At 43.6% G+C, this 24,058-nt stretch overlaps 1 protein-coding gene across 1 annotated transcript in view; it reads left to right on the top strand.

The window, feature by feature from the left end:
• The window catches only part of IGFBP7 (insulin like growth factor binding protein 7), a 77,103-nt gene that overhangs the window by 41,908 nt on the left and 11,137 nt on the right, over positions 1–24,058 (top strand). Inside the window, exon 2 of the mRNA XM_025922122.2 lies at positions 20,214–20,323. Within this exon, the coding sequence (XP_025777907.2) occupies positions 20,214–20,323 (110 nt within the window). The remainder of the gene's footprint in view (positions 1–20,213; positions 20,324–24,058) is intronic.

The raw sequence follows: 24,058 nt of genomic DNA on the forward strand, positions 1-24,058 counted from the left end.
AGGGTTGATGGGGGATGGGAGGGAGGGGAGGGTGGGTGATGGGTATTGAGGAGGGCACCTTTTGGGATGAACACTGGGTGTTGTATGGAAACCAATTTGACAATAAACTTCATATACTGAAAAAAAAAAATAGTCCTTGGAGGGGCACTTGGGTGGCTCAGTTGGTTCAGTGTCCAACTCTTGGTTTTGGCACAGGTCATGATCTCACAGTTCATGAGTTTGAGCCCCACATCAGGCTCTGCATTGACCATGCATAGGCTGCTTGGGATTCTCCCTTTCTCCCTCTGCCCCTCCTGCTTGCTATAGATAGATAGATAGATAGATAGATAGATAGATAGATAGATAGATAGATAGATAAACTTATCTACCTCAAGCCCCATCCACATCAGGCTTTGTGCTAATGGTATGGAGTCTATTTGGGATTCTGTCTCTCCTCTCTTCCCCTTCCCCACTTGTGCGCCCTCTCCCTTCCACCTTCCCTCCCTCTCTCTCAAAAAAAAAAAAAAAAAAAAAAAAAAAAAAGAATAGTCCTTGGAAATAGATATCATAATCGCTGTGGTCATATCTTTGGGATTGAGCAGTAGTGGCCCCAAATCAATAAATGTCCATCCATGAGGACTCTGTAGGTGGGATTTTTTTCCCCTAGCCCATGGTGAGAGGACTTTATAACAAAAACAAAACAAACACATTCTCCAAAAAGGATTATGATTAATTAAGGAACAACTCTAGTTGATGATAAAGTTCAAAGATATTGTATTAGTTTCTAATTGCTACATAATAAATCGGTCCAAAACTTAGCAGCCTAAAACAACAATGAATATTTATTATCTCACACATTTTCTGTGGGTCACAGATTTGGGACTGGCTTTATCCAGGTAGTTATGGCTTGGGATCTCTCATGAGGTTGTAGTCAAGAGGTCAGGTGAGCACTGCAGTCATCTGAAGATTAGGGTTGGAAGGATGTGTTTCCACATTGGCTCATTCTCATGACTGTAGTTACGAGGACTTGGTTCCTTATCACATGGACCTCTCCACTGCACCGCTTGAGCATCCTAACATGTCAGCTGGCTTCTCCCAAGAAAAAGCATGATGGAAGCTGCTATGCCTTTAATGACCTAGTCTTAGGAGTCACACTTTGTCACTTCTGCATTGTATTTACTACAAGTCCAGCCCATAGTCAAGGGGAGCAGAATTAGGCTCTGCCTAGAAAGGGAGGGAGGATTTGATATGGAGATGGGAAGACCCATGCAGTAGGAAGGATAAATAGGGCCTGGACTGGATATTCTAGTGATGCTGTAAGACAGAGAGACAGAATTGGACACAAACTCACATCTGTGGTTGACGTGGGGTGGGTGTGGGGCGGAAAGAACCAGGGGAACAGCCGACTAGCCAGACTAGAGAAGTGATACAGGTAAGGGCAGTGGCTTTGACCAGGGAACAAAGGTGGATGCTCTGGGCCAGCCCAGGAGCTCCGCACTCCTGGAAGGAAGAAGTACTTAATTCCAATCAGGCTTTTGTTTGCTGTTGCTGAAACTGAACAGTGCAGTGCCTTCAGGCCCTCTGCTGCTCTAAAGATGTTTCTTCTGCTTGGCAAGGAGCTGGCTCAGAACCCAGATTCCACAGTTCTGTGAACTAAGACAAGGGCTTTGCCTCTGGAATTGCCCCTTTGTACATGTCCGTCTGTTGGCATTATCAGCGCTTAAGAGTGAGCTCTTTCCTGTTTTCACTGGGAGTTAGATTCTGGGGTGGTCTCTGTGTTTTTTCCAAAGCCCCTTTCCAAAACTTAACTTTTGTTTACTTAAAATAAAAGTTGCCTAAATTGCCTTCCTAACCTCCATTGACCGAGTTTATTTGTCTTGAGGGATGAATCAGAGTTTCGAACTCCTGTCTTTGGCCCCAGCTCTCTTGGCAGAGGACACAGGAAGATAGCTTTTGTTTATGTGTGCACTCAGGGAGGATTTTTTTTCTTTGTTTTTCTGTCTCAGTCATAGCTCGGGGGTGAGCCAGCACCTGGGACCTTGACGATCCTCCATGCACGAGCTGCGGCCACTTGGGGAGTTCTAGTACCATTTGTGACGTTCCCAAATTCCAGAGCAGCCTGCGGTTTTCCAAACTCACGGCTCAGGGAAATTGGGGGGGTTACTTTCCTGAAGCCAGCTTATCTTATTTTTCCATGTTCTACTCATGCAAATTAGAAGTATTCCCACAACCAAACTGTGTTGCCCATCTGCCTAAGAAATGTAGCTGTGGATACTTAATGGCTTTGCTCACCACCTTTCTGATCTCTCAGCTTCACACTGTTTAATGGTGGCCAGCTGATGGAGAACAGATCCTGGTTTTTCTCAGTGAATAATAAAGTGCAGGAAGCTATAGTTCTAGTTTTGTTGCTGCCAGCTTCCAGTAATGAGTTTAGGCAAATGTCTAACACCACCACCCCCAACCTTACCTGTAAAATGAGGATCTGGACAGGGGCGTCTGGGTGGCTCAGTCTGTTAGGCGTACGACTTCGTTTCAGGTCATGATCTCGGAGTTCGTGGGTTCGAGCCCTGTGTCAAGCTCTGTGCTGACAGCTCAGAGCCTGGAGCCAGCTTCGGATTCTGTGTCTCCCTCCCTCCCCCCCTCTCTCTCTGTGCCCCTCCTCTGCTCTTGCTCTGTCTCTCAAAAATAAATGTTTAAATAAATAAGGATCTGGACAAGATGGATCTGGGCTCTTACAAGTCTACAGTCCACTGCCTATATGATAATTTAAGAGGATGAAAGTATTAATAGAAAAGGATTTATTTATTATAAGAGATGAATGTTAGTACTCCTATCCCACTAGAAAGGGAAGGGCGTGTCTCTCAACTGGAATTTTTCCTCTTCGTGTGGAATCACCAATTCTTCCATGTTTGGAAACAGATTTTTAAGTTGACCTTTTCACTTCAAACCTGATATAAATATCTTAAACATCCTTGGATAACTGGGGCTTATGCTTTGCTGGTTTGTTTTTTTTTTTTAATCCGTCTTTTCCAATGGAACAATATTGGTCAACCTGGAATTGCACTTTTGCACTTTGAAGTATTTATCCCATTTCCACTCTAGTTTCTCATCAAAAGTCTAACCAGTGACCCCTGATTTTTAAATCTTGTAAATTGACTAATAAGGCAGCATTTTGCTATGGAGTCAGCCTTTATCTTCTGACTTCTGGGTTTTATCTAAGCTTTTAAATGAGGTTGCTACTTTTTTATAGATTTTTAACATATGATCTATGTTAGTGTAAGGGTAAAAATACAGAATCAGCAATTTGGGCCATTTGATTGCTCTGTTAGGTAGCTCAGTCAGGAACAAAAGAAAGGCATACCTAAACATTGACCTGTTTGTACCTATGAACAGTTAAGGACCAACTTTTAAGTAGTCCACGCTTAACAAAATCTCTGCATTTTAACCTTTCTCAAATGCTAAAGCATGCCCTGTACAAACTCTGGAATAGGAGTAGTTATACCTGACTAGCCACCCCCCCCCCAAATATTTTTAATATTCAATAGCACAAAGAAAGCCATTTTCCCTAAACTCATGCTATTTAAACCTTCACATGAAAATACTACACCTGGTGTGTAATTTGGCAGAGGCATTGTTTCACTCAACTACTCAGCAGTGTATTGATCATCTACTCAGTGCTAGACAGTGAGACACAGAAAAGAAATAGAGTAAATTGGCAGGTCCTTACCAGCACTGAGCCCACAATCTGATGGGCTATGCAGACATAATTAAAATGCCTTATGAAAATGATAGGATAAGGGTAAATATAGAGAGCCATGTAAGAACCAGAAAGGAGGCCTCATTCTAAATCAGGGGTGAGGGGTGAAGAGGAGTTGAGGGAGATGAGAAAGGAAGGGTCAAGGAAAATTTGTTAAATAGAAAGATAGCTGAGTGGTGCCTGGGTGGGAGTCAGTTAAGCATCTGACTCTTGATTTTTGACTCAGGCCATGATCTCATGGTTCATGGGATCAAGCTCCGTGCTGTCAGCACAGAGCCTGCTTGGGATTCATTCTCTCTCTCTCTCTCTCTCTCTCTCTCTCTCTCTCTCTCTTTCTCTCTCTCTCTCTTTCTCTTTCTTAAACATAAAAAAATTTTTTTTAAAAAAAGCTGAGACCCAAAGGATATCTAGGAGTTAACCAAGCAAACGTAGGGAGGAGTGGGAAATGAGGGGTTGGGGGAGGGAAGATTGTTCCAGAAAAAGGAATGACGTGCAAAGATTAGCAGAGAGCAGGACATTTGAGGAACACAAGAAGTTCTTTATGGCTGGAGCTCAGAGTTCCAGAGGGATATGGCAAGAAATGAGGCTGGGAAGATACTCAGGGCCAGATCTGATTTATTCTGGATTTTATAGTTTAGTAAATGTATTCATTTAGGGCCCTTATCCCCCTTCTGGCAGTTAAAAAGTTTTTCTCAAGATGAAGATGTAAATCTAAAACCTATCCCAGAGAGACAACATTTTCACTAAGACAGGGATTGCTTATCTCTGCTCAGGAATGTTTACTAAGTGTTAACATTGACTTTTAAAGTTGTCATAGGATTTCTGCATATATAAGGTACTTTCTAAGAATATGGCATCTTCTTAATGATTTGTAAGACAAAACATGAAGTATATTTTCTAATACTGATTGTCACATTAAACATTTATTGAAACCATTAAAATACAGTCAAAATGGCTAGAGTTTCCAGACTCTCTTACTCCAAGATATGGGTAGGACTCCAATCATATAGTCACGGTAGGGTTAATATCTGCCCAGCATTCAGCATAAGGAGGATAATTGTCACCTATCTGGGGTTGTAAGTCCACTACCCAGAACCAGTCAGATAACACCTCTGAAGCATTTCAGGCCAGAGTGTGAATGGTGAGCCATTGCCTCTCTTTAGGATTCTAGCAATTGTGTGACCTTTTCTCCAAAATATATTGTTTGTATTCTGTTGTTTGCCTTTTCGTCATGATAACTTGTAGACATAACTAATCTCCTTGGTTGACATTGAAAACCTCTGCAATCTAGTCTGGCCTTTACCTCTCAAAGTTTCTTTTCCTTCTCTCCAAACATTTGACACCCCCCACGCACACACAACAAAAGAAAGCAAGATGGAACATGTCAGTCATGGTGGATTATGGAAAGAGCCTAGGGAAACCACTGGGTTTGGACTCAGAAAAACTGGATTCACATCCTGGCCACACTACTCTCAATCTGGGCAACTTTGCACAAGCCACTTAACTTTACTGAATCTCAACTTTTATATCTGTGAAATGACTCACTTAGCTCACAAGATTGTTGGGAAAATCAAAATGAAGTTAATAGATAGAAAAGCACTTTGTGTGGTATAAAGCCCGATACCATTATCAATTATTATTTTTCCTCCGAGTGACGTTTCATTTCTTTGAGCATGCTAATCCCTTTGCCTGCCATCTCCTCACCCACCCCACCCACCACCTTTAACTTTTGAAAGCCCCTTGTCTCTTCCATGAATTCAGTTCTGACCTATTCAGTTACAATACCTTTTATATTTACATCTAGATCATAGGACCAGTTACACCAGTCCTATGCTATAAATTACAATACAAGCATATTGTAATTGCTTATCTACTTGCCTACTTGTCTACACTTTCTGTATTGTAAACCCCTATCAGGCAAGAGTCCAACCCAACCCATCTTTCTATCCCTCACGTCACCAGCACAAAATTTAGTGCATGGAGGGCCTGAATTAATTAATCCACTCCATGTTTTTACCTGCTTAATTTGATTTAGTTAATATCATTGTGGATTGTTCTCACCTTTCATGCCATTTTCCATAGGGATTTTCCCTTATTGAATAAATTCAACTAAGCAATAGAAGTTAGTGTTCTAATTACAGGGATGGATATTGAAGTTGATGATTAGATGACATTTTTCTTTTGATATTACCTAATTATTAGAAATTAAACCTCTTGCCAGCCTAATCTTAACGTCTGATGATCAGTGTATTCCAGAAAGATCTGTTCTTTTAAACATCTTCCGAGTGTGTTAGATGACATTGGGAAAGCTATGTAGTACTGACACTACAAAATATTTGTGGACTTGTTATTATTTGTGTGTAGGTTAAAATGCTGCTTGCTCATTAAAAAAAAAAAAAGAAAAAGAAAAAATTGGAACTGAGTGGATTTAATCTCTCTCCAATCCAGGGATCATGGCCCTCAGTTTTCACAGGCCAAGCTCACATGGGTGGATATGTGGGTGGAAATATCGAGACAAGTTGCATGTTCAGCCAGCATTCTACTTGTCCTAGGGGTCTTGTTCTTATTTATTTGAGTCTACTTTGAGTTTTCTTCTCTTCAAGCATCGGTTTCACTGACTGACAGGCTCAAAAACCATAATCTTTTCCCATGGACTCGATGAGCCTGGATTACTTTTCTGTCCCCTCCCCGTTGTTCCCAAGCAGAACAAGCATGAACCCCCTTGTGAACAGGCATCATCTTTGAAGACTCCAGCTTCCTGAAGAGGTCACACATTTTGCTGGAGACATTTCCCAAGAATGGATCCAAAAGACAAGGACTGAGGGGGCATAAACTACAACTTTTACGTCAATTTCAGGAAGATCGAGGACATTTTCTTCCCCAAGTTTATAAAGAATGAGTTTTCCTACTTTTATGTATGGTTGCTCTGAAGAGGTGCCAGATCTGCGATCCCAGCTGCTCAGTGAGGAAATTATTTTCCTTCACTTAAACAAAAGAGTAAGATCTCCGTGGCTGGAGCTGATGGTGGCTCTAGAAGGAACACCTGGGGAGGAAAAGGATGGTTCTGGGGGTGAGGCTTTCCCCCCAGTGCTCATCTCCCCTTAGGATACTTTGCATGTGGTTGTTCCCAGTCTCCTCACTTTAAAAACTCACCCTACTATTGAAACCATGAAAACTCCCCTTGTTTTTTCCTGCGTCATAAAAAGAATGAATTTAGGGAAAATAAAACATGAAAAACAAAACAAAACACGGCACCACTAATTACAGAAAAATAATCCCTACCTAAAAGTGCTAAAGTAAAGATGTCTGATCCTATAACAACTGGTAAGAGCAGCAAAGAGCATTCTCATGTCCCGTGAATCCCTTCTTCTGGAGCAATTATTCCTCTGTGCACTGGCATAGCTTTGCTTTACCTGCTTCCTGTATGTCTTAGCTCATAGCCACCCAGATGGGCTCCAGATTGTCCTCCACCCAATAAGCGCAAGCATGATTTGCTTCACTAATGAAAAATACAATATCCTTATTCAAAGTTCTCCAGCTCCTACCAGATAGGTCCTCCTACCACGAGATAAGCAAGATACACCCATTTCTCTGATTTTCAGAGTAGTGTTGTTTGGCACTTCTGAGCCTCATTGAACAATCTAGCTCATCCAGATAGTCCACTGCAATCCACATCTAGCACCTTCTATGATGTGAATTTCCTGTCCACACTCAGAATGTCTTGTCCTTGTGCTGGAACACCCAGTCTGTTCACAGTGATTTATAAAGCAAGTACACAGTGGCACACCTAACAAGTACCCAGGACACATCAGAATTAGCCCACAGGGTAGGAGGGGTGTTTCTGTTCTAGTTTAAGCCTTAGGGACAGCACTAGAAAATGTAGAACTTGGGAGAAGAAAGGCTAAATCCTATGAGGAAGCTGGGAGGAAATCTGAGAACACTCAGCAAAGCAGATATAAACAAAGGCTGAGGCTTGGGATAAATAGCTGAGAGCTTTCAAGTCTCTGGACATCACAGAGGAGTACAGAAAATAACCAGAGGGCACAGTGAAAGGGAATAACACTGAGAAAGAACAGGGGGAGCTCTTTTCGTGGGCGGCTGATTAACGTCTGGGGTTGTCGGCCAAGGAGGCAACTGTAACCATGAGTTCTAAGTGAGAAGGAGGCTGGGGCCCGAAGGGCAAAAACCTCACCAAGTAAAAATGCCAGACGCAGGCCCAGCGCGCCCTGTGCTCTGTTCCTCGGCAGCCTGAAGGGGCCATTTTCTCACAGGTCCCTGTACCCTGCTCCTGGCCCCTGCAAACCAAGGTGAATGTGTCTTAACAGAGGCAGTCTGCCCCGAAATGAGCAAAGGGAAAAGGCCCTGATTTACTGGGATTTTTTAAGTAGGACGCACCGACTTGGGGCACAGAGTCCCCCTGCCTGCGCATTGCCAGGGAAGGGTAGGAATTAGGAGGCAGCAGAGGTGCAGGGCAGGGCTGAGGACCAACTGCTTTATTTTAGGAAAATGACAGAGAACTGCTAAGACTCAGGACAACTCACAGCTTAAAACTCAGACACTGCGCATCACCCCACCCCCACCCATATGGCTGGAGCAATAGTAATAGCAACAATACAGTGTCACTACTATCCGGTTTCTGTGCCCTTCACCAGAGCCGGCTCCCCAGAGATTTCCCTCTTCTCCTTGAACACTTGCAACTCCCTGGGGTCCTTGGCCTCTCCTTGAAGAGGCTTGGAAGCATTTCGTCCTCAAATCTGTCCTCCCCGCCTCCTCTCCTACTTCCTGCCTTCCTGTCTCCCTTATCATCTGAGTGTCTCACGCTCTGAAGCTGTGTTGTAATGGAGTGGTTCTGCCGAGAGTTTTTTTTTTAAATACCAGTGCCAGACCCCACGCCCAGACCAACGAGCAACTCTGGGAGTGAGGCCCAGGCGTGGGCATGAACTGTTCCCAGGGGCATGCAGTGTGCAGCCAGGGTTGGCAGCCACCGGGTAAGATGCTGCAAGATGGAATCCTTCTTAGAAGCCGGTTCCCGGGTAGCTGGAGCTCACCCCATTGGCTCTGTGTGTCTGGCTGCTGCTTATTTGTGTAGACGCCCCTCTGTGAGATCTTTTCCAACCTGTGTCACCTCTGGAGACTGACCAAGTCTACACTTTTTGATAACCCCTAGTCTGAAAGACTGACCCTGTGCTGGCCTGACCATTCCCACAGGCTGCTTCTGGAGTTTTCAGCCTGGCCTGAGGGATTTGCTGGGGTTTCTACAGTGTCAACCTCTGAGGGCTTCTCTGATGTCTGGGTTCAAGAGCATCTGTGTCTTTGGGACAGACCAGACTGTAGCCCTTGTTAACAAACAGGGCCTGTTGACAGAGACGAAGCTTTGAGGGTGGGCGACCTCCAGGCTCTGAAAGATTTTCCCTTACAACTTGATTCAGGAAACATTTCCTGATGCCTGACCATGCCAGGCACTGAGTACATATGAAGAGAAAGGGGAGTGGGCAGGGACTCAAAGATGAAACATCTTGGGGGAACTGTCTAGGTTTCTAGGAATCCCAGAATCAGGTGGCAAGAAGTGCCCTTCTGTGGAAACTTCCCCACCCAATTCTGTGCTTATGGAATAGGAACAAGTAACCAAAATTTTTCTATGTTGGATTTAAGATGAGTCATAGTCCAGACAGGACAGGCCCATGAAATGTAGAAAAAAAAAAAAAAAAGTATTTCCAAGGGTACGTTAAGATACACCCACATGACTAGGGAGTTTCCCTTCATAATGGCATCCCATATAAAGTCAGTTCTTCCATATACTCAAACCAAATAAAAATCTAGCCTGCTAATTTAATTTGTATGGACATCAGTCATTCTGGTAGTGTGATGGGAGTTTAGGTATTTCAACTTCCATGCGAGCCCTGCTGAATAAATGAACTCCTCCCTTGGCATTGTTGCTGACACAGACCCAGGTGAGCTCATCTACCACGTGGCTGCCACAGGGATCACTCCACCTTACACATCTGAACCTTTCATGGATTTACTTTGCCTAACGCAGGGTTCATTCAAAGGTGACCCCAGACCACATGTGCCAGAATCACCTGTGGGTGGCAGTCACTCCTTGGGGTCAGACTCTTGGTCTGTACCCCACTTCTCGAGCTAGACCCAAGTTAGGGGAAAAGAACAAGAAAATATTGTCAAAATAAGAGATTTGTTTGTAACCAACAGATTGTAAGAAGAAGCTTTCTGCTTATGTTCCATGGTCAGACTTACGGTAAAAATTTTGAGATGCCGCAAGATTCACAGTCATAAGATGAGATGTGAATACTATGATATCTACTACAGTTTTTAAAAAAAGTAGACGAGGGTGGGTCAGTCGGTCAAGCATCTGACTTTTGGCTTCAGCTCAGGTCGTGATCTCATGGTTTGTGGGTTTGAGCCCTGAGTCGGGCTCTGTGCTGACAGCTGAGAGCCTGCTCTGGATTCTCTGTCTCTGCCCCTCCCCCACTTGTGCCCATACTCTCTCTCTCTCTCAAAATAAATAAACTTAAAAAACTTATTTTTAATAGAAAAAATAGACTAAATACACTCTAGGAAGATTCTCAGCGTCAAATATTGGAGTCAAAATGGGGTGTCTCATTAAAGCCCAGAGGTAACTAGGAGTCAGGAAATGTAACTCACAGGACTGGAGTACACCATCACCAGGGTTCTGTCATTGGACAGTCTGCTTTCGGACGACTGCCCCTACAAATGAATGGCTCACGGCTGGCTAAGCAGCACCTTAGCTGTCTCCTGCTCTGCCTTGGGCAGGGTGGGGATGGTCAGGTGGTCAGTGAGCTGAGATCCCTCAGAGAAGCTGCCCCTGGGCCGGAGAGCCAAAGCTGCTTTCCTTCTATACGAGGGCCCCCCCGCTAACCTTCCCAGGGCTAAAATGTAAGCTAGACAATATTTGCCTTGGCACCACTGGTCCCCGCAGTCTGTATCTGTTACTCTCTTTCCTATAGGGTTCAAACCTCAGTGCCAGATGGTACCTCACATTCAGCAAATTTAAACACAAATCCATTTTTTGCACCTTCTCCAATCCAGTGCCTTCCTCAAGCATCCTGCTCCTGCTCATGATGTAGCAGCCTCCTCTTACCCAGCCCCACAACTTTGGACTCAGCGCCCACTTCCCACATCCAGGCGGTTACTGGATGGCATTTGTTTTCCTGAATACTCTCTCCAGTCTGCCACTGTCCTATCTGTTCTCATTGCTACAGCCTTGACTTAGCCCCCTACTCCTGCTGCAAAGGCCTTCAGAATCATGTCTTGAAATGCTACCTGCATCATGCCTGCCCAGCATTCAGGAGGCACATTCCGCCATAAAGCCCCACCTCCTGCACCTTCCACTGTGCCCCACCCCGGATCTCCAATCCTCTCCTTTTATGCAACGCTCTCAGGGAGCCAGACTGGTGTGCTCACTGTTCTGCCCACAGGCAACTGTTTTCCTGCCTCCACACCTCTGCTCAGGCAAGTCCCTAAAGGTGAACACTTCCTTGTCAGAAGGCCTATTTCTGAACTTCAGGGGCTACTCAGACGCCATCTCCTTTCCCTAACCACCCCAAGTCCAAGTAGTGTGTTGTCTCCATTCTCTGAATAAACAATTTTTATCAACTCCAGTCATAAAGAATTTACTTTGAAACAAAAGCAAGAGTTAGTACTGTTTACCCCATGCCCCAGGTACCGTGCTGATTGCTGTATCTTGATTGCTCTCTCTGATACTCTCATGATTTCTATATTGTTACCCCATTTCACAGATGAACAAACTGAGAGAAGTTAAGTAACTTGTACAGTGTCACATTACTCAGAAGTGGTAGAATTGCTCATCCAGGGTCTGTGCTCCAAACTCACTGTATAGTCTGTTACCTCTCCAGCATTTTGTTCTTAGTCTAAACTGGTAACCTTCCCCCATTGTATCCCAATAGATCATGTTTGGAGGAAAGGAAGCAATTCTTCTACACTTTTGCCCCCGGCAGTGTTTGACAGGGCCCCATCAGCATAAACTATTGGGTCTTCATCAGACTAAAGAGTAAATGACTAACAGTAGCTACCATAACCAGATGACTTTGCCTTAAACTAAAACCCTGAAATTAAACCTGTTTCATGCTGTTTGCAATTTAGTCCTTTTTCCTCCTGCCCTTGCTGTCCTCCTCTGATGCCTTTGAGATTGTGTGCTAGATTCCCATATCAAGCTTCAGCTGCTACATCATGCCACCTCTGGAAGTTCCCAAAATGACTTGCCTTGGCAGATGACTCTGCTCTTTAATTAGCCATAAAGCTACTGCTTCCCCTTATTTAATATCAGGAAGTTTTCACGTGTTTCATCCCCTTCCCCCTCTTGGCCATAGGGCCTTCCTACTATTCTTTTCCCAGTTTGTACTTTTGTTTGGTGCTTTTCCCTTTGAGTGTTATCATAATCCCATCTGGGGAATTTTGCCAAGGTGTCTGAACTCTATCTCCATATGTGGTATCACAGTTCTTTCTTAAACCCTCCTTTTTTGGTATAAGTGCACATACTGTGTATGAACTATTCCAAGACTCAGCATCCTTAAGAGTCCAGATGAGTGTGGTTTGCAAATCTACCATAACTTAGAGAAGTCTTTATACTCAGCTGTCTTAGCCATGTTGATAAGTACTCAGTGAGAGCTATAATGTTAATCATATAGCCCAACATGATACAGAGACCCTGTTTTTCATATGAGGATGATTGCAGATGCTTTCCCTCACAGCAGACCTACTCTCCTTGTTTGGATTTGCGTGACTAATATACACAAATTAATTTGCATCCCCTGATCATATACAAACAGGTTAATGAGTGGGCAGTAGCCAAGAAACATGGCTTAGGGCAAGAGAAAGTCAAGTAGAGGATTAAAGAAAATCTTGATAAATGATCTGCTAGCTGGTAAATAATAGGTGGTTCTGGCATCAGTTTGGTTAGGTTGTGTTGGCAGTGTGTACACTGGTATATTTTCAAGACCATGGCCATCTACTCAATTCCATATGACTGATCACATTATGTTCTGAATTTACTGCTGCCCTTTACCCACTGCATATAATCCGAGCTGTCCCTCCTTCCAGTGAACACAAAGAACACCTGATTCTGGAGTTTCTGGCTCAGTTCTGACTCCATCAGGGCACTGGCATCTTCAATTAGCCCTGCTGGGGAAAGCATTAGAGAACAATGATGCACCAAGCTGTGAGGCACTGTGAACCCAACAAGATTTCAGAGAAAAAATAAGTGGGAACTATACCCATACAAAAATGCCAAAGGGTGGGGGGTCACACTTTAGCCTTGGAGCTTCAAATAAAGGATAGGGAGGGCATCCCAAGTTGGCTAGCGCATCATCACAAGTATAATTTCTGGAAGTGGTAATGAGCATGTAATGGTGGATGAACATGATTGCTAAGAGCAGAGATTGAGTTTGGGTAGAAGTAAGAAAGAACATATTTGTAGGGTGAAAACAAAAGAGATGAGGGAAATGAAGAAAGCAATGAAGCAAAAAACAAAAACAAAAAAAATGTGGTTGAATGTGATATCAACAAAAGAAGACAGAAACTGACTTTGGGGGGAATTTAACTTTTGACTGTTTTCCAGACTCAGTGGAATATATTCAGCTTCAACACATGACTTCTCCTAACATCTTCTATGTAGCTCTTTCAGATTAAAAAATTGGCTAACTAAGTAATATCTGATACCTTTATAAGCTCTATTTTATTCATCACTGGGAGAATGAACCTTGTTATGAGTCACATACATTGCATTAAGGTAGGGGAGGAGAACACTGAACTGGTTCACGGGGCATGAGAGCTCCAGAGCCAAGTGTTCTGTCCCCAAGATTGCTTTGTTTTGTGTGTGTGTGTCTTTTTAATAGGAACATGGTAAGGACATCTCAGGTCGTGTTGGAGGAGTGTTTTGTGCTCTGTAAGAGACTAGGAAATTGTTCACAGACTTCTTTTACATTATCCTCATGCTTATTATAGGATAAATTTTAACTCTCTTCTCTCTACTGCATCTTCATGTAAAATCAGCTCAAATGCGTTGTTGATCAAATTAAAGATTCTGTTTCAGGATCTTCTCCTTAGGACATTTGTGTGTTTGGTAAGAACTGCCATTCTTAGCCTCTTCTGACTCAAATGAAATATTCCAAATTTAAATCCATCCATCTACTACCATTCTTCCTTTTTTGTATTTTTCATGATTTTTCAGAACTCAGCTCTTTCTAGGTTATAATTGAGTATTCCTAAAATAATCTGATAATTTGTGGGTAATTTGTCTAGAAATTAAAAGAAGCTGAGGAGGAGGATGTAAATCTAGGTGGAAATTGTGTGGGAGACTTCTGACTCCTTCTAGGTACTTTTAAGGTGATACGGATTCATTAAATTGAATTTTAGTTCTTTTCCAAACTCAGTACTTTCTTCTTCCTGGTTATAATTTCACTTAGGATCTGTCTTTCTTCATTTTCTCTCCTTCTCCTCCACTTCCTCCCTCTTTCCCTTCAAGGAGTGATTAAAGAGAAGAGACCACATAAGGTTACTAGGCAAGAGTTAGGCTCTGTGCTCACAGCTCAGAGCCTGGAGCCTGCTTTGGATTCTGTGTCTCCCTTTCTCTCTGCCTCTCTCCCACTCAATGCTGTATCTCCCTCTCTCTCAAAAATAAATAAACATTTAAAAAAAGAGAGCTTGGATGATAATCGAGATGTGAGAGGTAAGAACGGAAAATGGAGTAGCCTGGTTTGGGCCCAGTCATCTGAGACAGATATGTGTCTCTGAGGTGAGAAAGCCTTGGGGTGGACTCCTCATGCCAGCCACTGGGCAGCCCTTTGGGCGGCTTGGCTCCCGCCTGGGGTTGGCCAGGGCGGGGAAGGGGAGGAGACAGGTGGGGGCATTCAATAATTCTAGGTACAGGATGTTTGCTAGACAGATGTTTGAGCAGCCTGAAGTGCTTACTGGAACAAAGGCAAGGATAAATAAATAATTGAGCCTATCCTGGTGTTGGTCCCTATACATTTAAATATTCTGCAACTTGCTTTAAATGGAATCCAAACACTGAGCATGATTTACACAGTAACGTTGTTACCCTTGGCCCAGCCTTGAGAACTGATTTTGAGCAGAAAGCTCAAAAGCCTGAAAACAAGCTCAGAGTGAACTAAAACTTCCTTTACCCTGAAAAACAGAAATAAATTCTGGATCTTCTTTGGACTCTTGGAAAAAAGGCAGAGTGGAAAGAGAAGCTACTTGGTAGAGTCATTTCACTGAGCTTTCTCCTGAGGTAGAACAGAACCTTCAGGAATTGAGTTGCATGATAGACCTGCAATTCAAGAGGATTGTTGGCAGTGAAATTGCTTATCGGTAGAATATATGGAATGATGGTTCTTTAGTTCGGAGGAGGGGAGTAAAGTGTTGTTGGATCTGCCATCGTATTAGCCCAAAATGTTTTCACCATCCCTTCACTTCCGTACAAAACCTGTCCACTTGGTGTCCCTATGGGTCACCATTAAGTCTCTTTCTCACTGTTTTTCACAATGTATCATCATCACTCATTTTTCTATAATGCTGCTGTATTCTGCCTTCATCACGAGTTTGTCCACTCTCTCTTCATACTCTGAGGGAATTTCCAGACCAGTGAGTGGCAAAGAACCAGGAGTTTAGTAAGTAGGTGACCCAGTGGGTATCAGCACCGAACAGAGTAAACAGGAAGAATCTGAAACCATGGATTCTTCCAACTCGGGAAGTCAGATTGAAGCCAGCCTGCCTCCACCTACTCCAGGAGTTTGGTTGATATCTTGAGTATTAGTCTAATTGTTCATTGATCTGACTTTGCTTTGCAAGACACTACATATCAAACTCTGAATGCCATTCTATAGGTCAGCACTTTCCAGGTTAAATATTGTTTATTAAAGTTTTCATTGTGTTATTGAATCTGCCATTTGTTCAAGGACATATGAAATAGCCAAAGGTTTTTGTAAATGTGGTGCAGCAAACTGGTCCTAATGGCCCCTCTGCTCCTCTGCTCCATCAACTCAGCTGATTCAGTGAGTAATACAGAATTTGTGGATTCTATACATACAGGATATGTAGGATTCTTGAGATAGCCTGGTAGCAGAATTGATGAGATCATTTATGTTCTTCGAACCGTCCGAATATTGACTCAGCCCATTCACCTCATTCCTAATATGTATTTTAGGGTTGGGAGAGAGAAAGAGGAACCCACAGCATGATTTGTCCTAATCTTGAACTGTGTAGCAATGGCTCTGATTCAAAGTATTCCTGGCTTCAGATATTTGGAAAGAATTCTTGCTCTTCCTGAAGTGGAATTCCTTATTCTTCTTGGAATAAGGAGAAGATTGGAGATGGATGGGTATAATCGATCTGCCCTCTATTCAGTATTATAGTTTGAACACTTTTCTAAATTATACCATAGTCATTGGTGCACGGATAGACACATAGACCAAAGGAACAGAATAAAGAATCCAGAAGTAGTCCACACATATACAATGAATGAATTTATCATTATGATTCACTAAGAAAAGGATGGCCTTTTCTTTTTTTTTTTTTAACATTTATTTATTTTTGAGACAGAGAGAGACAGAGCATGAGCAGGGGAGGGGCAGAGAGAGAGGGAGACACAGAATCCGAAACAGGCTCCAGGCTCTGAGCTGTCAGCCCAGAGCCCGACGCGGGGCTCGAACTCACGGACCACGAGATCATGACCTGAGCCGAAGTCGGACGCCCAACCGACTGAGCCACCCAGGCGCCCCAGGATGGGCTTTTCAAGAAATAATGCCAAAGCAGTTGATGTCCTTGCAGGGTGAGGGGGTGTGAACTTTGACCTCTATGTTATAACATCCACAAAAATTAATTCAGGATAGACCACAGACCTAAATGTGAAAGGTAAAACCATAAAGCTTGTAGAAGAAAATGGGAAAACAGGAGAGATCTTTGTGACTTTGGGCTGGGAAAGAAATTCTTTTTAACATGGCACATAAAGTACTAATCATAAAAGGAAATGTAATAAATTGGACTATATGAAAACTAAGAGTATCTTAGTTTAAAAATTATGCCATAGGAAGACTTCAGAGCATGTCTTCAAGGTCTGTGACAGAAAATCAGGCTGGAATTCTTCCACGGGCATTCCAGAATGTGCCCCCCTGACAAAGATGTGACTCTAAGGAGATGGATGCAAGTTAAGATAAGTGGTTTGTTGCAAGGCTGAGGCTCTGAGACCTCACAATAAAAAACGTCTTCTGTTCCTTGTGTGGTTTTAATACATGAGAGGCAGCTTTGTTCCCAAGCCCCTCCACAATGCTGAACACTGGAGTATTCTTTTCAGAACAATCTCTTGGGATCCCCTGAGCTTTGAGGTCATCCTGACAAGTCTGTGTGTGGGAAGGAGGACAGAGCCACATGGAAGTCCTCAGAGAGGTGAGCGAAAGTAGTTCACATTCCAGCCAGATCCGGTTCTCTGGTCTCCAAGCCCCTGGAGGAAGCCTGAGATGGGGTCGGGCCCAGCCCAGCCCTTTGCGGGGTCCCGTGTTGGTTCAGTCAGACTAGGAAGCATTGGAGACAGAGCCAGAAACATACATAAACACACACTGCCGTGCTCCCCACATCCACATTGCAACAGAAAAGCCAAGACCCCAGGCCACGATAGATGCTTCCTCTTCAGACCTAAGATTTAGAGGAGAGGAAGCACAAAATATATTTAGAGCTTTCAAAACTTTGATTGTTTTGCACATTCTTACAAAGGGGGAAAAAATAAAAATACCCCAAGGGATTAGAAAAAAATCAGCATCTAATACTTGAGATGAGTGGGAAAAATCTTCTGTGCTGGAGTCATTTCCTTTCTGTTTCAAGAAATTATTAGCGTGCTGGAAATAGCCTGTTGCAAAAGGGGAGACTTCGTGTCCTTTGAATGCTGATTATGCCAGAAAATTTTCCAGGCCTAGAGGGGAAGTTGTCCCTTTCCCAGGACACTGATGCAAGATGACCCTATAGTTAGACATTTTATTTGGCTGGAGGACCCAAGGAAGTGGAGAGCTGAAATTCAGAGGGGACGATTAACTCATTCATTCAAGAACCAGCAGTGAGCATTGAGGACGGGCCGGCTTTGGTTCTTGAGAAGTGTGCTGTCATACCTGGGAAGGGGCCGAGGTGGCAGGGAGGGCAGGCTCCCAGCTCTGCCTCCCTGTTCTGTGGACTGACCCTAATCTCTCTGAAGGTCCCTGTGCCCACAGCCTGGCATTCTTAATTAGCAGAAGTGAAATATTAATTAAGTACAACCCACTAAGAAGCAGGTGTGCGAGCCTCTTCTACAGCAGATGCTGGGGAGCTGCCCCCCACTCCCCAAGGAGCAGTAAGCGAGCCCAGCTCTCTCTGTTGGTTTCAAAAGTGTTGCATTTCAGAGCTGGACCAGCAGGTGGGGTTACTTGCATCAGGTCCAGGTGATGTGTAAAGGATTGGAGTCCTGAGACTTTCCTGTGGCATCTTACTTAGGTATTGCTTGGCTGATTGGAGCAGGTATCAGCACTTCTTCCATAAAGGCCCAGATTGTCAATGTTTTAGGCCATACAACCCTGGCCACAATTGCCAGATTCTAGGCATGACTGTGTTCCAATAAATCTTAATTTATAGACACTGACATGTGAAGCTCTTTTAATTTTCACAAATTTTTCCCCCCACCAACCATTTAAAAACACAAAGACCTCTTAGGACCTGTGCAAAATCAAGTGGCAGGCCAGGCTTGGCCCATGGGCCATAGTTTTTGCTGGCCCAAGGATGTCTTTAGGAACAAAAAGGATGTATACCATTGTTGGTGGTCCTGTGTAATTACCGGAGGGGATAGATCTGATACAGAAGCCCTAGAGATGTGTTTCAGAATTGGCAGAGGTGGGGAAGGGAAGATATCACTTAGGCTCTCCCTGTGTGGTCGGCCTCATACCTGTTGAGGCTTTTAGGCAGTGCCTTGACAGGTCCCCCACTTGCCAATGCCCCCTTGCCCAGGAGCTAGACACTTAGAACTCTGGGAAAGAGCTATCTCCTTGGGTGTCCTGGTCACACACAAGAGACCTGTCACTGCTGCTGTTTTATCCACTGCATCCCCCAACTGAGAAGAAAGACCTTTCTACCTTCTCCCTGGATACCCAGGCCGCTTCTGTTCAGAAGTACCTTTGCAGTCTCCAGGGCACACAGCACTCTACATTTTTGTCTTAGATGAAGACAGATCCATCAGGCAGAAGGAAGATCCATTCCTGCCTGATCACTTTGATTTGTCAATCTTAGACCCTAAGCTTCTTAAAACAGGGACTGCCATCTTTTCTGGGTGCTCAGCATCTTTTCAAATATCTTCTTAGATTTTTTTCTTTCATTACCTAAGGAGTGGTTGGGTATTGCCCTCTCCACCAAAAAAATATAGAAATTCTGATAAACAAAAAGGAAAAACATTAAACATTTTGGAACTGAACTTAATTATTTTGGAATATCCCAGATAATGCAAAACAACTGGTAAATTTATTTTTTTTATCTTTTAGTATAAAGTGTTTATTTTTTTTTAATATACAAAATCTATTGTCAAATTGGTTTCCATACAACACCCAGTGCTCATCCCAAAAGATGCCCTCTTCAATGCCCATCACCTACCCTCCCACCCCCCCACCCCCCATCAACCCTCAGTTCTCAGTTTTTCAACGTTTATTTATTTTTGGGACAGAGAGAGACAGAGCATGAACGGGGGAGGGGCAGAGAGAGAGGGAGACACAGAATCTGAAGCAGGCTCCAGGCTCCGAGCCATCAGCCCAGAGCCCGACGCGGGGCTCGAACTCACGGACCGCGAGATCGTGACCTGGCTGAAGTTGGTCGCTTAACCGACTGCGCCACCCAGGCGCCCCATTTCTCAGTTTTTAAGAGTCTCTTATGCTTTGGCTCTCTTCCACTCTAACCTCTTTTTTTTTTTTTTTCCTTCCCCTCCCCCATGGGTTTCTGTTAAGTTTCTCAGGATCCACATAAGAGTGAAACCATATGGTATCTGTCTTTCTCTGTATGGCTTATTTCACTTAGCATCACACTCTCCAGTTCCATCCACGTTGCTACAAAGGGCCATTTTCATTCTTTCTCATTGCCACGTAGTACTCCATTGTGTATATAAACCACAATTTCTTTATTCATCAACAACTGGTAAATTTAAACCACTAAACATGATTTGAGGGAGTAGAAAATTTTGTAAATAATAAATTTACAATCATTCATCCTAATGATTTTTTTATTTAGATGTATGCATTTCCAGAGCAGAGCTTAAAATCATGCTGGTCGCAGGGGGAAACCAGTCTGATCTTTGAAATTTGTCTAGATAATGCACAGAAGGGACAGCCTCATAAACATAATCAAGGACTTACTGGCTAGCATGCTGACTGATGTTAAAAGACTGTTTAAAAAGACGGGTTTGGCTTTGTGTCCTCTCTTGTAGGTCCTTCCATTGTGACACCTCCCAAGGACATCTGGAATATCACTGGCGCCCAGGTGTACTTGAGCTGTGAGGTCATCGGAATCCCAACCCCTGTCCTCATCTGGAACAAGGTCAGTGACACAGATTTCAGGAAGACATCCTCGACTGACAGTCTCCCCTCTCACTGTGCAATGATGGCAGTAATCTAAAACCTTTGGCCTCTTCTATTCCCTGCAGCTCCTCAAATGTGGTGAAGCCTTGTGGCCATCTTGCAGACACATCGCCTGGCTCTGTTGAACAATTTTACTGACCTCAAAAATAGTCTCTGCTTTTGTGATCATTGCCTGAGAAGGGAGCCTTAGGAACTAGAAGACTATAATGCTGAACACACTAACCCACCCTCTGAGTGTGTGCATGTGTGAGTGTGAGCATGAGTGTGTGTGTTCCCATCGGAGATAGTATAGCATAGTGGGTAAGGATGTGAGTCTCTTAACCAGGTTGTTGGAGTTCTAAGCCTGGGCTTTCTTAGCCTGAGCAGTATTAACATTTTGAACCAGATGATTCTTTGTTGTGGGGGCTGCCCTGTGCATCATCCCTGACCCCCTATCTACCAAATGCCAATAGCACCCTCCCCGAAGTTGTGGGAAATGTCTCCTGGGGGAAAAATCGCCTAGAATGAGAATGAGTGCTTTAAACCTCAGTTTCCTCCTGTCTGGTGAAGGCAGCATATAATTTCTGTAAAGGTTGCATAGAGTAATGCAGGTAAAATTACTTGGCTTGTTATCAGATACATAGCTAGAATTCAGTTGATGGTAGCTACTGTTCCTGGAAATATATCTCTTCAAGTGGCATTATCTTGTGTAATTGTCTTCACATTTGAAGGACAGCATATTCTCAGCAAGTCTGTAGAAGGCAAAAGAAAATACTCATTTGCCAGATCAAATAATACTTCACAGTTATACTGTACGTTATTTTTCGTTATGTCCCTTTTTGTGCATTTTGCCTCAGTTAAGCCTCACGACAGCACTATGGAGTAAATATCATCAAACTTGTGCCAACAAAAAGGAAATCTAGTTTAAGTAAAAAGGTATAACCAGATACTCCTTTTTGGCTGGTTTACTTCTCCAGCAAGCTCTAAGGTGGTCTCTCTTGATTATTTTGTTTGCTGGTATCTGACCAGAGGATCAACTTCTAGAATTCCAGGCGGATTGTGGCTCCTGTGGTCAGAACTCTTTATGCTGCAAGTTGTAGAAACTCACTTCAAACTACTTTGGGCAAGAAAAAGGGAGGGTGGGGCGCCTGGGTGGCGCAGTCGGTTAAGCGTCTGACTTCAGCCAGGTCACGATCTTGCAGTCCGTGAGTTCAAGCCCCGCGTCAGGCTCTGGGCTGATGGCTCAGAGCCTGGAGCCTGTTTCTGATTCTGTGTCTCCCTCTCTCTCTGCCCCTCCCCCGTTCATGCTCTGTCTCTCTCTGTCCCAAAAATAAATAAACGTTGAAAAAAAAAAAAATTAAAAAAAAAAAAAAAAAAAAGAAAGAAAAAGGGAGGGTGAGGAGTGGTGATTCCAGCCTCTGGGACAGCTAGATCCAGGTACGCAAGTGGTCAGGACTCTTCGCTCTCAGTGTATTGGTCTCATTTTTTTTCTTTTACCTCAAGAAGCTTCTTCCACACCTTAGGCCGCATTGTCACTGGCAGCTCCAAGCTCATGTTATTATCACAGCTTGAAGACTCCAGAGGAAAGAAAGGGCTCCCCCTCTCCCTGCTGCATTGTAAATCCCATTGAAGGACTCAGGTCGGGTCACCTGCTGCCCTCTGGCTCCCCCAGGTGGCCAGAGGGGTGCATCACCCCCCACCACCACCACCACAAGGGAACCATCCGGTTGGGAGGGAAGGGTGATTCCAAAAAGTGCCTGGGAGTGGGGGTGGGCAGAGACACCACCAGCTACATTACAACTAACTTTTACAGCTGAAACTTCTGTTGAAGAGAATAATAAAATTATACCTCCATAAATTTCTTTTTGGAAGGGGAGCAAGGAGCAAGCAGTGAAGAGCAAAAATGCAGCCAGTGGATGTGCGCCTCCTGACAAAGCTGCTGCTGCTCCTCGTTGCTTATTTGGAGGCTTTGTTCAGAGGGTGGAGAAGCAGAGGAACAACTTTTCCAAAGAGTATCCATAAAAAGCTCTCTTGCAGTTCTCTAGGGATTATACAACGAGAAGCCAGGGTGACCCAAGTGTCTGGAGTCTATGACCTTATTGACAAATCTTGGCAGAGAATGATTTCCTCAGTCCTTGCTCTGCCCCACCCCAGCTAACATACATACATACCAGGGGAATAAATCTGCCTTGGAATCTTTTCCTTTAAGCTTTTGGGATAATATGGAGCAGAGCCCATGGGCTTCCCTGAGGATTTGTGGCTGGAGGTGGGGGGCAGAGGAGACTTGCCAGAAACAAGCAAAACCCCAGCTGCCAGGCTCTGCTGAATTTTCTGTACCTTCTTAATGTAATTTGCCACATGCATGACCTAAAGCAATGTTTTTTTAGGCCGTGACCCATCAGTGAGTGTTCAGTTCAATGTTAGGGATCACAACCAACAGATTCTTTTTTAACTTTTTTCTCTCAGTGTGGTTGCTTGCTTGCTTGCTTGCTCTCTTTCTTTTTTCTTTTCTTTTCTTTTCTTTTCTTTTCTTTTCTTTTCTTTTCTTTTTTCTTTTCTTTTCTTTCTTAATGTGTATTTATTTTTTGAGAGAGAGAGAGAGCACAAGAAAGGGATGGGCAGAGAGAGAGGAAGACACAGAATCTGAAGCAGGCTCCAGGCTCTGAGATGTCAGCACAGAGCCCGATACACAGCTCGAACTCACGAACTGTGAGATCATGACCTGAGCCAAAGTCAGACACTCGGCCAAGACACCCAGGTGCCCCAGATTCTTTAAAAATAAAAAGAAGAACAGAAAATATCTTAAGGCACATCGATCACATTTAGTAGGGGTGTCATTTCATACAACTTTTCTTTTGTATATTCCAGATCCCAATGCAGAATATACTTCTATGGGCCATGTCACCGACACAAAAACTTAAATAGGCCATTTTTTCCCCACTCTCCCTGTAACCAGACTGTTAAGAATACAAGCAAAAAAGGTCACATTCAAATTCAATTTAAGCATAGAAGTGATTTTTTATTATAAACGAATATTAGAATCTCAGTTGTTAAGCTGAAGTTCAAAGAAGGTAGCATGTCTTTCTTGCTCAAGAATTCTCAGCAAGAGCAGAGCTGACAGAACAAGCCTGCTGCTCTCCAGACACTCAAGTAGTACCTCTTGTGGCTGCCACAGCCCAGTGAACAGTCTGTACTTTTCTGCCCTGTATTTATCATATGATATTAACAAGCCCCATACTTTTTCACAAACCTCCAGCCTACAAACATTCCAGGAGCAATATTTTGATATGGGGAAATGAACTGAAATAGCCATATTTCAGGCTGAAATAGCCTTAACCCAGGTAAGTCAGAGAGATGGTGCTTACAGAGAAGATAAATCATCTAGAATTCCTTCCAAACACTGGGAGTTTCTGAGACTGAGGCTCTCTATTCATTTCTTTTCCTGCCTTGAGATTTCTCCAGATTTGGGCTTGCAAAACCTAGAATATTTTTTTTTTAATTAAAAACAGTAAGGGGGTGCCTAGGTGGCTCAGTCAGTTAAGTGACTTCGGCTCAGGTCATGCATGGTCTCGCAGTTCATTCTCTGCTGTCAGTGTGGAGCTCGCTTTGGATCCTCTGTCTCCCTCTCTTTGCCTCTCCTCTGCCTCGCACATGTTCTCTCTCTCTCTCTCTCAAAAATAAACATTAAAAAAATTTTTTTTAAATAATAAGTGGT

Source organism: Puma concolor, chromosome B1 (assembly GCF_028749965.1).
Source record: "Puma concolor isolate L17-30 chromosome B1, mPumCon1.1.hap2, whole genome shotgun sequence".
NCBI classification, from domain to species: Eukaryota; Metazoa; Chordata; class Mammalia; order Carnivora; family Felidae; genus Puma; species Puma concolor.